The 13,650-nt window shown below is 43.8% G+C and overlaps 1 protein-coding gene across 1 annotated transcript in view; it reads right to left on the bottom strand.

Moving 5' to 3' along the window:
* Positions 1-13,650, bottom strand: part of MINDY4B (MINDY family member 4B) — a gene marked incomplete at both ends in the record, with an annotated part of 47,495 nt that overhangs the window by 17,420 nt on the left and 16,425 nt on the right. The window contains 5 exons of the mRNA XM_084232622.1: positions 2,995-3,156; positions 3,788-3,860; positions 5,775-5,845; positions 9,660-9,725; positions 10,257-10,422. Coding sequence (XP_084088748.1) covers positions 2,995-3,156; positions 3,788-3,860; positions 5,775-5,845; positions 9,660-9,725; positions 10,257-10,422 — 538 coding nt within the window. The remainder of the gene's footprint in view (positions 1-2,994; positions 3,157-3,787; positions 3,861-5,774; positions 5,846-9,659; positions 9,726-10,256; positions 10,423-13,650) is intronic.

The following is a 13,650-nucleotide window of genomic DNA, read 5'->3' on the forward strand; positions in this document are numbered from 1 at the left end:
TTATGTGTCTTGCTGTATTTTTCCTTTCGTCGTGGAAGTTTGGTGTTCTTCTTGCTTCTTGTATATCAATTTTCAGCTCCTTCTTCACATTTGGGAAGTTCTCTTCAATTATCTCTTTGAATATTTTCTCTGTTCCTACATCTCTCTCCTCTCCTTCTGGTATTCCTATAACTCTTATATTTCCTTTCCTCATGGAGTCAGATAGTTCCCGAAGTCTTTCTTCGTTCTTTTTCCTTCGTACTTCTCTTTCCTTTTCTGTTTTGGTTCTTTTTATTTCTATGTCTTCAAGATTACTTATTCGTTCTTCCATTTCATCTATTCTGCTTTCATTGCTTTTCCCAGAATTCTTTAGTTCTTCCATTAATTCTTTGATCTCCTGCATTTCTTTTACTTCCCTCTTTAGGGACTCAATTTCTTTCTTCTGACCATTGTTTTCCCTCTCTAGGGACTCAATTGCATTCTTCTGATCGTTGATTATTTTTCCCTTATCATTGTTTTCCTTTATGACTTCTGTTAGTTTTTTAATCACGGCAATTTTAAATTCTCTTTCTGGAAGGCTCAGAAATTCTTCCAAGTTATTGTCTTTGCAATCTGGGGGCTGGCTTTCTTTTTGTGGTGTGCTTTTTCTCTGGAGAGTTGCTAGGTTGCGTGTGGTTCTTCTCTTCCCTACTGTCTGTTTTCTAATTTGCCGTATGCGTTGGGACACTGTGTAGTTGGGACTGGCCGGCATCTTGGGTGGGCTTCTCTGTTCCCCTCTGGTTCTTCCAGGAGTCATCTGTCAGTTTCAAGCAGTCTTTACTGGAGAAAGGTCCCTGTTCTAAAATGCCGATGTAGGGACACACTCCCCTGTGCGCCTGGTCTGCCCCGGCGGTGGGTTCCTGCTCCCCTCTGGGCTTGGACTGCAGGCCAGAGGGGGTCTGGCGTGGGCGAACTTCCCCCGCTCACCTCTGGCTCCTGAGGAAGCCTTCTGCAGGTAGTCTTTACTGAAGAAATGTCCCTGTTCTAAAATGGTGATGTGGGACACACTCCCTGCGTGTCTGGTCTCAGGCACACTCTTCTGCGCACCTGGTCTGCCCCGGCTGTGGGTGCTCGCTCTCCCTGTGGGCTCAGACTACTTGTTCGGAAGGGGCCCGGTGTGGGCAAACTCCCCAGCTGGCCACTAGCTCCTTCAGGAGCCTCTGCTGGCTTCAAGTCGCTAGGTGGTGCCAGAGATCTCTCCTAGAGCCCTTGGGGAGCTGATTTTCCACCCCGTGGGACAGGGAGCAGAGCGGGGATGGTAGGGTACACCTCAACGGCTTTGGGGTGCTGTGTCTGCCTTGTGCCCCACCGTCGTGGGGAACCCACGCCCCTAATTTCGTGCCGCGGGTCTCTGTTCCAAAGCCCTCAGTTCCAGGACGCGGGCTGTAGCCCAGATCAGTGGGGCGGGAATGGCGCCTTTTGAATCCTGCTCCCCTGCCTGGGCGCCTTGTTCCTGCTCACTCAGGATGGGCCTCCGCTGTCTCCCCCTAATTTCGTGCCCAGGTCTCAGTTCCAAAGCCCTCAGTTCCAGGATGCGGGCTGTAGCCCAGATCAGTGGCGCGGGAATGGCGCCTTTTGAGTCCAGCTCCCTTGCCTGGGCGCCTTGTTCCTGCTCACTCAGGGAGGGCCTCCGCAGTCTTCCCCTAATTTCGTGCCCCGGGTCTCAGTTCCAAAGCCCTCAGTTCCAGGACGCAGGCTGTAGCCCAGATCAGTGGCGCGGGAATGGCGCCTTTTGAATCCAGCTCCCTTGCCTGGGCGCCTTGTTCCTGCTCACTCAGGGAGGGCCTCCGCAGTCTCCCCCTAATTTCGTGCCCCGGGTCTCAGTTCCAAAGCCCTCAGTTCCAGGACGCAGGCTGTAGCCCAGATCAGTGGCGCGGGAATGGCGCCTTTTGAATCCCGCTCCCCTGCCTGGGCACCTTGTTCCTGCTCACTCAGGGAGGGCCTCCACCGTCTCCCCGCAAGCCTAGGTCGCAGGCGCGGGGACCTGGGCAGCTGCGATCCGGTCCGGATCCGCGCCGCTTTCCGCACGCAACCTTACCAGGCGGCCGGGGCTGTGTGCTGGTGCTGGTCTCCTCCTGGGGGGCGTGGCTCTCTTTAATGGCGCCTGGAGCTCACCTCCGCGGCGGATCCTGCAGGGTTCGCCTCTCCCGTTCACGGGGTGTGGTGGCTGCAATAGTTCCTTTCCACTCACAGTCCCACTTGCTGCGTCCGTTTTTCTTGTTGGCCGTTTTGGTTTGTTGTTTCCCTCCTTTCTGCCGGTCGGAGAGTGCCGACTTTGTGGGCGGGGGAGGGGAGCAGGGTTCTGCGCTTCCCTCCCTTCTCGTCCTCTTTTATGGCAACTTTCTTCTTCGGGCAGTTTGCTGGCGTCGTCCGTTTATCTTCCGTGTCCCGGTTCTCACTGGGACCTGCCGCTTTTCCTCCCTATTAACTTTTTTTAATGGGAGATCTTACTCGCAGCGTCTCCTCGCCGCCATGTTGCTCCGCCCTCCTTGGTTGTGCTTTTCAATGGCACATTTTCACCTGAGCTGAAAGCTATTTGAGGGGAGTTTTATAAGTGAGGTTCCTTTTATTATGTGACTTTTTGAAAGCTTCAAACAATAAATAGAATATATGCATCTATTTGCACAAATTCAGGATTGGGAAGGATATGCATTAGTTGCTTACAGTACCAATTTCTAAGAAGGGGGCTATAATAGTGTTTTTTTTTAAAATAATTGCTTATTACTTATGTTACCTATTCTCTCTATGCATAAGAATATATAAAATAAAATGAGACAAGTAGACTTGGATATTTCCATATAGACCCAGAATGTGTGTGTGTGTGTGTGTGTTTGTGTGGTATATGGGCACGCATCATGGGTGGTATGCAGTAAAGGAAAAAGTAAGGTAAGGTTTGAATTGCTTTAATATAGAGACCTTTTAAAAATATCAAAATATCGACACTGGTTGTGTGGCTGTGAGTAGAAACACACTCACCTGTGAAAGTCTGTCATCTGCTGAAGCATCCTTACCCCATTGCAAATAGCCAACCTCACTGCGGGTCAGGACACCACGTAATAATTCCTGTGTCTTTCCTTTCTGACAGCCATTAAAGACATTGGGACTTGCTCTTCCAGTCAAAATCATATTCAAAACTGCCTAGATGACATATTTTACAAATATTTACACTTTAGGTAGCAATGAAACAAGGACTTAATTTCTTCTTCCTTTTAATAATCACTTAAAATTACCATTTTTACTGAAAAGAATAACATTACTAATCACCTAACATTACCATTTTTACTGAAAATAATAAAATCATACAATTTGTAATTCTGGGAAAACATGTCATAAACATTTTGGTAGTATTAAAATGATATTTTATTGCCTATTTTTCTTAAACCGTACGTCCTATTTTCCCATGGGCTTCACTCTGATCTTTTTGCCCTTCCCTGCCTTTGCATCTCTTTTGAGTGTTGGATTCCACAGTTGTAATTTAAGAAGTGTGGAGTTAAGATATTTTTATGGTATGATACTTTTTTCCCAGTTATTAGGGATTTTTGGTGGGTCTTGTCAAAGTATTTTCCAATGTTTCTAGAACTTGGTAATGTAAGGTTCTGAGGGGTAAACTAGGAACGATAGTGATAGAAATTGGATAACAAAGTTAAAATTTTTTAGTCTTTCAAAGATAACTTGATAGCTCATCATTTAAGAAGAAAATATGCTTTGTTGAAAAACAAGTCTCTAGAATTCAGACTATAATAAAAAAAAGCAAAGTCTTCCAACCCACCTGCCTGCACAGAAAGCCTCCAGCAGTTGGTTGTAGCAGATGAGTGGTGGAGACGTCTAGGTCCTCCTGTAGCCTCCAGCACAGGAGAAGCCACCAGCATTCAGTCAGACACAATGACTTCTCAGAACTTACAGTCCCCCACTTCCCCCCCACAAAGTGAGGCAGCAGCTTGCCTTATCTCTCACCAGGAAAAGTTTCCAGGACTGGGGTTGCAGAAGTGATAGGTGGGCTAAGAGTGCAGTTGTGGGATGTGAATGATAAGGGGTGCGCACACACTCCCTGTGTGTGCTCTGGGGAGATGCTGGGCTCGGTGCAGATGTCACTGCTCTGAGTGACAAGGGATGTTTGGATTTGGGTGGAGATGCAAGATGTTCCAAATAGAGAGCTCTGACCCAAAGCAGAGTAGAGTGGACTATTCAAAGGAAAGATACTAGCTTGGGAATTGTGCCCATTTCTTGACTGCAGATGGGCTACAGAAGTGCAGTCTTGACTACTTAGACAGGGAGCAGAAGTTGAGACCCTACCCTTGACAATATAAAATCAAGATGGACTGTGGCTCTGCTGTCACTTAGGAGGAGGTACTGGATACTGGCATGTGAACTGTATGCGTTCTTGAAGGAACGTATTTTCCGACTACAGCAAGCCGAAAGTAAAGGTATTTGTGCTATGCCCACCAAGACTTCACACCTAACCTAACGGTAGTTCCAAGCATGGAATTTTCTGGTCGGCACCAAGAGGTTCTTTTCCATTCCCCAAAAGTATATGAGATAATGAGTTACAAGACCTTTATCCATTCCCCATAGGTAGGTCACCTAAGACTGAAATAATCCCTCTTCCCTTATCTTGCTCTCTTTCTACCTATAAAAATGTTTCATTTTGTACGTCTTTTATGTGTCTTTCTGCTTGCTAGCTGGGATGCTGCCCGATTTATGAATTATTTAATAAAGTTAATAGATCTTTAAAGTTAATTTGGTTAGATTTTTTCTAACATAGGATTGGGGGTCATGCCCTTCAGTGAATAAGACCCAAAGACTTGGAGGAAACATGGTAATGCCTTGGTAGCATCAGATATAATTTGGGGCAGGATTTCCCAAAGTGTAGCATTGGTGGTATAGATATGAACATTTTAAAGTCCTTATGGTGATGTGTTTATTTTAATATATTTTTTCTTTAGCACAGCAAATACATGATTTAAAGGATATTAATGTTTAAAAAGAGGTTGATATTTAAATATGTGTTGAGTAAAATAAAATTGTTAAACAAATAATATAAACTATAAAAATGTGATGGTGATATGCAAAAAACAAATTTCAGGAACACTGCTTCAAGTCTTGTAAATATTCCCTTTTGGGGGCTCACTATCTACCTTGGACTCTCAAAAGCTTATCTTTATTTTCAAGCACATAAAGAAATTCCACTTCATCCAAGCTTTCTTTGACTACTCTCTATGTTGGTAACTCTTCCTCTTCTGGAATTCACTAAGGCTCATTGACTCACACCTTATTTACCACATCAGTTACCACCTGGGGTTAGCCCAGTACCTCTGTGTATATTTCTTATCTTTCCCAGACTGGAACCTGCCATATCTTCTTTTATTTATATTTCCCACAGTGCTAAGAACATGTCATAGAGATAAAAATAATAATTTGTGGATCTATTTTATTGCGTATATAAATAATAAAACATTTTCATTTATGAAATTTGTACAAATAAACTTGGTGTTGTGTGCCAATATCTATAACCACAAGAACGAGTCTGCTACTATACAAAAAAAAAAGCAGATCTAAACTATACTGATGATTTCTGCTTGCCCATTAATAAAATAAAAATAACTACAGAAGAGGGCATCCCAACAGTATCCACTAGGGAAAAAAAAATATACTCATGTTTCTAATAGGCCATGAAAATACTTTTCAACAAAAAGGTATATAGTCTATGTGACCCCAGTCCTATGGGAAACAGCTGTGCAAATATTTGGAGAATTTACCTTTCAAATGTTCTGGAGAAGATTAGACTGTAAAGAAATAGAATGACACCATGGCTTCCTTCTTCTTTGAACTATTTAGAAAACAAAAGAAAAGAATGTTTGCCTGAAGCAATACAGATTGTACAGTTGATCCTTGAACAATGTGGAGGTTGAGGCTGCTGACCCTCTCCAGCAGTAGAAAATCTGTGTGTAACTTTTGACTCCCGCAAAATGACCACTCATAGCTGAAGTCTTATCAGCATCACAGTCAATTAGCACATATGTTTTGTGTTATATTTATTATATACTATATTTTTACAACAAAGAAATGGAGAAAAATATCTTCAAGAAAATCATAAGGAAGAGAAAATATTATATTACTGTACATATTTATTGATACCAGACATTTATACCCTCTGTTTACATGAAAATCCACACATAGTTTAAAGCCCTATTACTGAGGGTCAACTGTATGGCTGTGGGCAAGAATTCATGGATTTACAGCCAGAGACAGTTTGTTTTTAGCTGTTTCCTAGGTCATCTTCACCCTCTAGAGCTTCCTTCTTCCTTGCTCCAGGCATACCAATGGCACCACCAATCTCTTGGTTTTTAACTTACTTTTCTTTCCTCCACTTCTATCATGTGATTGTCTTAAAGTCATGGCTAGGATGTAGAGTATCTTTCTTTTCCACTTCCCTAGTGTCCATCCTAGCCCTGAACCTCAACCCTGCTCTTGGCTGACCCTCCTTATCCTGTCTCATCAGTGCATACCTCCTCATGACTGGTTTTAAACTCAGGGGTTGCAGAGGGGGTTTATAGAGATAGCTGGAGAGTTATCCAGATGTAGGTTCAAACCCAGTTCTACTGCTTATTAACTCCTTTGAGTTTCCAACTCCTTCTCTGCATTACAGATAAAAATACCATTACTTGAGATTTATTGTAAAAGTTAAATGAAATAATGCAATCTTGGTTCTTGGAATATGCTAGATCCACAGCAATATTAGTGTCTGTTCCTCCTTAAGGTGCTTCTCTCGTCTCTTTTTTTAAACTTGTCTACTTTCAGCTCAGAACTTTCCAAAGATTCCCTTTGATCTTCAGGATCAAATCTAAATTGCCCAACCAACATTTGGGATCCCTTACCAGTTGGTCTTATTTTAGCTTAATGTTAATAGTCTACCTGCTGAAAAGGAAACTCCTTTACTGACTTTCCAGGATTAAAATCTCTTTAATAAAGGCATTGTGTCAGGATACTTTGGTGAAGTAAACCTCAAACATAGCTTTCTACACATGAAGAATGTCCATTTTCTCTCTGAAGTAAAATTAATTCCCAGATTATTTTTTCATCCTAAGAGCAGAGGCTTCATCTCAGTGTACCCCAGAACATGCTTGGAATTCGAGATGGTACCCGCATAGGATGAACCACTGTTTCTCAACTCAAACTACATTCAAGAATACCTTGTAGGTATCCTTCCTATTGAATCAGACTCTCCCAGTATGGATTTGAGAAGTTGGAAGACAGTAAAAGAAGGGTTTGTCTCTTTTCGTTGGAAGGGTCATTTCTTACATGGTTCCCCTATCTGTGTAAGCCAATTAAACATCCTCCACCCACACCAAGAAACCCTAAATTGGCTTCTAGCTTAACATTTCATGTCAGGTATTTAAAATATATCATACAGACTTTATTAGTTTCATGTTGCTGCTATAACAAATTATCATACATTTAGTAGTTTAAGTAATACAAACTCATTACTTTACAGTTCTGGAGGTTTGAAGTCCAAAATTGGTCTAATTGGGCAAAAATAAATGTCAGCAGTTCTGGTTCCTTCTGGAAGCTCTAGAGAAGAATCTGTTTCCTTGCTTTTTCCAGTTTCTAATGGCTCTGACCATATTCCTTAGTTCATGACCCACCACCCTTTCAGAGCTATCTATGGCAGGTAGCACTCCTCCTTTATCACACTACTCTGCTTCTTCTGCCTGTCCTTTCTATGGGTTGAGACTTCTGTGATTACATTGGGCCCACCTGGGTAATCTAGAATAATCTCCCTATTTTAAAGTCAGCTAATTAGCAACCATAATTCCCCTTTGCCATATAACAATTTTTCACAGGTTCTAGGGAGTAGGGTAGAGACATTTTTGGGGGTACCATTCTTCTGCCTACCACACAGACTAGGAGATGGTGGGGAAGTTAGCCTTAGGGGAGGCACTAGTGTAACAAAGATCATATAACTAGTATGTGACTGTGAACTTAACACCAAAGTTCTCTGCTTTCATGACCTTTTGAAGGAATGGAGCAGTGGGTTTCATGAATAATAGTTATATGGCTTTGTTGTTATCCAGCTAGTTGTCTTCTGCTCTCACATCACTAAGTTCTGATTCTTCAGAAAACCAACTTTGATTTCTTTCTATGCTGAGGAATCTTTGAAACACTCCTTTTATTTTCTACTATTATTGTCCCTTCCTGTGTCCCACCTGTGGATTCCCTAGCTCCCCTTATTCTCGGGATATTGTCTTGGCACCCAAAGTTCCTGCTGGGCAAGCTAAAATATAGAGTCATGCTGGGGGGAGGGGGTCCTCACCAGGACAAAAGTCTTGTATGAGGAACATACTGGCAAAACCAGTATCTGCTGAAAACAGCAGGCAGACATTATGACTAGATTAGCATAACCAGCTAGACAAACTTGTCAGAAAGTTAAGTATAAACAGAAACTAGAGATACAATGTTTTGATCAACATTGCTGCTGGTGGATCCCCCCAGGCAGCAGCCCCTATTCACTACCCCGTAGCCTGTGGCAGAAAATTATGTATCCTCAGTACACATCCTCACAACATACAATCCATATCCCCATCATGCTTATTCCTCCATACACTCCTCCGCGTACTTGCTCACCTTCCCTGAATCTGATACCCAATAAATGTGAGACTGGCCTGGAAAACATTGCTGCATCTCCAAAGGCACAAGGCCCTCTAGGTTTCTCTCTCTCTCTCTCTCTCTCTCTCTCTCTCTCTCTCTCTCTCTCTTTCTTTCTCTCTCTCCTTGGACTTTGAGTTGTCTTTCCTCTGTTCTGCATTGCTCCCAACACTCCTGCTGCCCCGTGAGGCTACACCCAACCCTAACCTCAGGGTAGGGAGGAAGTGTAGTAGGAGAGGACATGGTGTGGAAGATGCTCAAGATGAGGAGAAATATGTCTCCCCTTCTCAGACCAAAATCCACCTCACTGGATTTTGGGGTCAATGTGAATGTCACTGGGGTCAATGTGAATGTCATTTAAACAGTCTCAACCATTCTTATTTATTACCTATTAGATGAGGTAAGGAGTTTTCTATTTTTATATCTTCTCTTCCCACACTCACATACACAAAAAAATACTAGTATGTGCTCTCCATAGTATTATTCTCTGGGTTTGATGAACCCAGGAGAACCAGATATTTGTGAGTGGAATTGTGTGTGATGTGGCCTCTTTTAAAGGTGTAGGGAGCTAGAGGTGGGTTTTCCTATTCCTTGTTATATCCTTTCTTGGCCCTCAAAATGACCTGGAATTTTTAAATAAACATCACTAGGAATATATTCTTTAAAAAGATGATTCCTAGGACCTCTCTGGTGGCTCAGGGGGTTGAGCACAACAGTGTGAAGCTGTCCACAGCCTCCACAGTGCTGGTTCAATCCCCCCAGCCTCAGAGCAACCCATATGGCGAGCAGACCTCTCTTGTCTCGCCTGCTGTGCCCCTCAGCAGTGTATTTCGTCAGTCGCCTATTCTTTTCCCGCTGTCTCTGGTGAATCCTCTCACCTTCCCACGCATCTGGCCTGTAGTTCTTGTATAAATAAAATAAATCTTTAAAAAATAAAAAGAAGATTCCTGTAAGATCAGTTTAACATAAAGGAATTATCTCAAGACTTGAATACTTACACATGGTAAATGATCATAGATGAATTTCTCAGTGGCTTCCTTCTCTAAGAGTTCAAACAGGCACAGCTATAAATCAAGAATAGAAGACAAAAATGAAAATCACATTTAAGAGGTGTCAGGTCACAATTACCCACAGGGGAAGGGGTGTTTCAGTGCAAATGCACATTGCTAAAAACTGACAGTATCTTATACAAGGCCTTGCAAAGCATATATGGTAAAGCTTGGTAACTATTGGTAGCACTTTTATATTTTTCTGATTTAATTCAATATGCTATCTTCAGTGGTAAACTGGAAATCGATTTTTTTCCTAATATGTAGAATTTAGCTATCTTTAAGGCAGTGAATAAGGAAATGGAGTCTAAGATGCCTTCAGGTATGGGATATTGTTGATCATGGTCAATTGTGGAACTGGAAATTCACAGTAGGATTCTACACTTGGGCTGCTTGGACCACTTATAGTCCTCAGTCCTTGCCTCCTTAGAAGTGCATTTGGCAATATCAGACACTAAAAGAACATTGACGGACTCCCTCTCATATCCAGGGTAAGTCTAGTATGAGCTCAGACTTCCCTGACAGGATGGGAGGGTGGATACTCACCCTCTCCGTGAAATTATCCCTGGAGTAGTCAGGAGTTGAAGCAATGTAGGTGTTTTCAGTGACAAGACAGACGGTAGCCTTTTGAGCTGCTCCTGCAGTCCACAGGATCCCGGCTAGTGCTGAGGCCAGGGCTTGCTCCTGCTCCTGCTTGCTTATTGCACAGAAACTATAATGCAGGAGGTAGAGGCAGGAAAACACTGGCATGAACTGTCACCTCACAGTGTGCTGGTATCTCCCTTTTTATGTTCCCTTCTGAATACAGCAGGAACATCCTACTATATTCCTGACATCCTCTGTGAGAATGTTGAGGAGGACTTGGTCCTCCCTGCTGTCACTGGAATGGACATCCTTATATAAAAGGGACCTTATGGAGACCAGAGGCCACTGGATATGAGCAACAGCAGTCTCCTGCCCCACTGCCCAGCCCTAGCAGCCACACTGAGGCTGCAGCTGCAAGGCTCACCCCGCCTGGCCTGGCATGAACTGCAGGAGAAAGGCCACCGGCATGCCAAGCCAGCAGGGAGGTTTATTGGGGCTAAGGCAGCTGCCTTAGCCTGCCACCAGCGGGCAGCTCCTCCCCTGGTGCCAGGTACTCCTGCATGTGTGCTTGGACCTCAGTGGTGGGAGTTTCCCCACCTGCTGCCCAAGCTCGCTACCTCTGAGCAGGTCCCAGGCCTTTGTGAAAGTGATAACAACAGCAGCGGCTGCGGGCATTTCACCACTTGCCACCCCCAGTGTGAGCAGACCCCCTGGGCCTCTGGCAGCCAATTCCCAGGCCACTCTAAAGATGGTGGGCAACAGTGGTGAATGGTGGTGCCCCTCTGACCCCAGAGCAGGCAGCCACACTTGGGCTGCAGTGGCAATTTCCCTGCCCCTGAGAAGGCCATCCCTGGCTTAACAGCACCAATCAAACACTTAGGATGGAAATGGTCCAACCAGGCTTGTAGGTTGAGGACACTGAAGAGGACATAAGAAAGAGCTGGAGCCAGCTTGATTCACTCAGTGGCCTCTGAAGAGGGAAGAATAATTCAGCAGAAAGCCTCTGAAGAAGCATCAAATAGATGACTTCCATGGCATTCAGTAGACCTCAAGCAGATCTCCACAAGACCCCAAAACCTCCATAGATCTCTAGACCTCCTTAAACCTGCAGGCCGCCATAGAACTTTGCAGAGAAGCTGCTTCAACCATGCCTCTGATATTACATGCAAGGAGTACCATCAACCTTGGGCCAGCGTCTCAAAGAGCTGTTAACTATTGGTTGATATAAGTAACTCACAAAGAGCTACAGTAGTGGTGTCTCTGACACTGCCCCCTGGTGACCAGTGCTGACTGGCACTCTTGACCAGTGCAGACTAGCACTGCTGATCAATGGCCGGCATTCTGTCTGGCCACCTTTGAGAGCTGTCCACTGCTTCTGATTGCCCATTACTGCCTCCCAGTATGCTACCAGATTCAGGCCTTTGTTGATGGGACAGTGCATCCTGAATGAGCAGCTTTGTTTGGAACTACTGGACATTGCTGAACTATTTAGGGTGGGACAGCCCACTTACGACCTCAGAAACTCTCTAGTTTTTCCAGTCTCTTAATTGTTAAATAAACCCCTTTGTAGTTTTATCCTAAGCCTGAGTGGCACGGATGAGAACCCACAGATAGTGACCTGCCCCTATGTTCAGAACTGTTTTAGTACTGTTTTAAGTATTGTCCTTTGACATTGTTTTACTTACAGTAGCATATTGTGTCTCTGGTGTTTCAGCCAATCCCTCCCCACATACCATCATCCCATTGAGTCTCAACACTATTCTCTCCCCTAAATCCCCACAGGATGCATCCAAATGCTTTATCTCGATAAAACAGGCCCTCTCTAAGCACAATCCCAAACAATCTTTCCAGTTCTATCTCCCAGGTTTCAATTTTACGAACCCTCTGCCAAAGATGATCCAGTCCCCAGAATATATTTTCACACTCTACCTCCATCACTTTTCTCATGCACTTGTCTGCCTTTAACACTCACATCTGCTCTTCCACTGATCATGCCCTCCATGTAGCATGAGGTCTACTGCTGGCTGCTCTCACTGACTGTAGCTACATTCATCTGGCTGTCACTATGCCCAGTTTTGGGCTAAGCACTTCACCTCATTCTATACTCACAATAGGCCTGTGAGATGGATACTACCACTATTCCATTTCAGAGGTGAAGAGTATCACAGAGAGGTGAGTAATTTGCCCCTGGTCATTCACCTTTAAAGTGGTGGTGCAGGGATTTGAAGAGATGTCCTGGGTTCTGACTCCCTGTTTTTAGCCATTTTACTTCATTGAGTGATCTCAGGCTGTCAAACTTCCCCAGGACAGAGGAGCCAATCTTTCTGTGGTAGACTTTACTGGACTTACTCTCTAAATATTTACATTGACAACTTATTCTGATGAAGAAACACATGATAGAGACTTTTAATGAACTCAGCTGTCATTTATATCACCCACCCACCTCTATGGCAACACAGACATTTGTAACAAGGAATTCAAACTCCGAAACCCTAGTATAAGGTAGATGAGAATAGAAGTGTTATGAGAGTACAGAAGAAGGAGGAGAACTCATAACCAAGAAGATTCAGAAAGGTTTTGTAGAGCAAGTCTAAAATAAGTTACCCATTACCGTGTATTTAATATTTATATACCAAATATTAAATCAAATACTCTACATTCATGTAGCAAATATTCTGCACATTCCATCTAGATTCCCTGGGCTCCCTTTTACTTGGTGGAAATGGCTGTGTCAGGTACTACTGCTTTTCAACTTTCTCTGAAGAATTGAAGCCAACACTCCGGTGGTGACGAGGAGCTGTACTTCCTCCCTAAAGATGGCCCAGAGCCTCTACCTGACTGTGATGGGAGGAATGAAGCCCTGCTCTCCTATCAAACACAGGCAACTGACGCTCCAGGGTTCCCACAGATCAGGCAGAAGTGAAACATCATTGGAAACCATGTTCTTCCTTAGCTTCTTCTCCTTCCCAATTCTGCTCCCCTCATTCTTACAGGTTTCTCCGGAGTGCATTCCCTAAATAAATCTCTTTATGCAAGAGGGTAGTCTGCAAGGTGGTCTGCAGTAGAGCATTAAACTGTCAACATTATTCCTGCAACTGTCAACATTATTCCTGCAACTGAGCATTGAAAGTGACTCCAGAAGCCAAATCTCCTTATGCAAGAGATTTATTTAGAGAATGCACTCCCTGTGGGCTCCCATTTCTGACTTCTAAGGAACCTGACTATACGTGATCTTAGAGTGTATTATCCACTTAGTTTCTGTTTGGGATGATACCTTATCCTGCCTGTGGGCAGACATGTGCCTTTTACTTTCTTGTATTTTCTCTTACATCAAGCATAGAGCTTTGTACCTCTT

The sequence above is a fragment of the Talpa europaea genome (genome assembly GCF_964194135.1).
Source record: "Talpa europaea genome assembly, chromosome: 4".
Taxonomy (NCBI): Eukaryota; Metazoa; Chordata; class Mammalia; order Eulipotyphla; family Talpidae; genus Talpa; species Talpa europaea.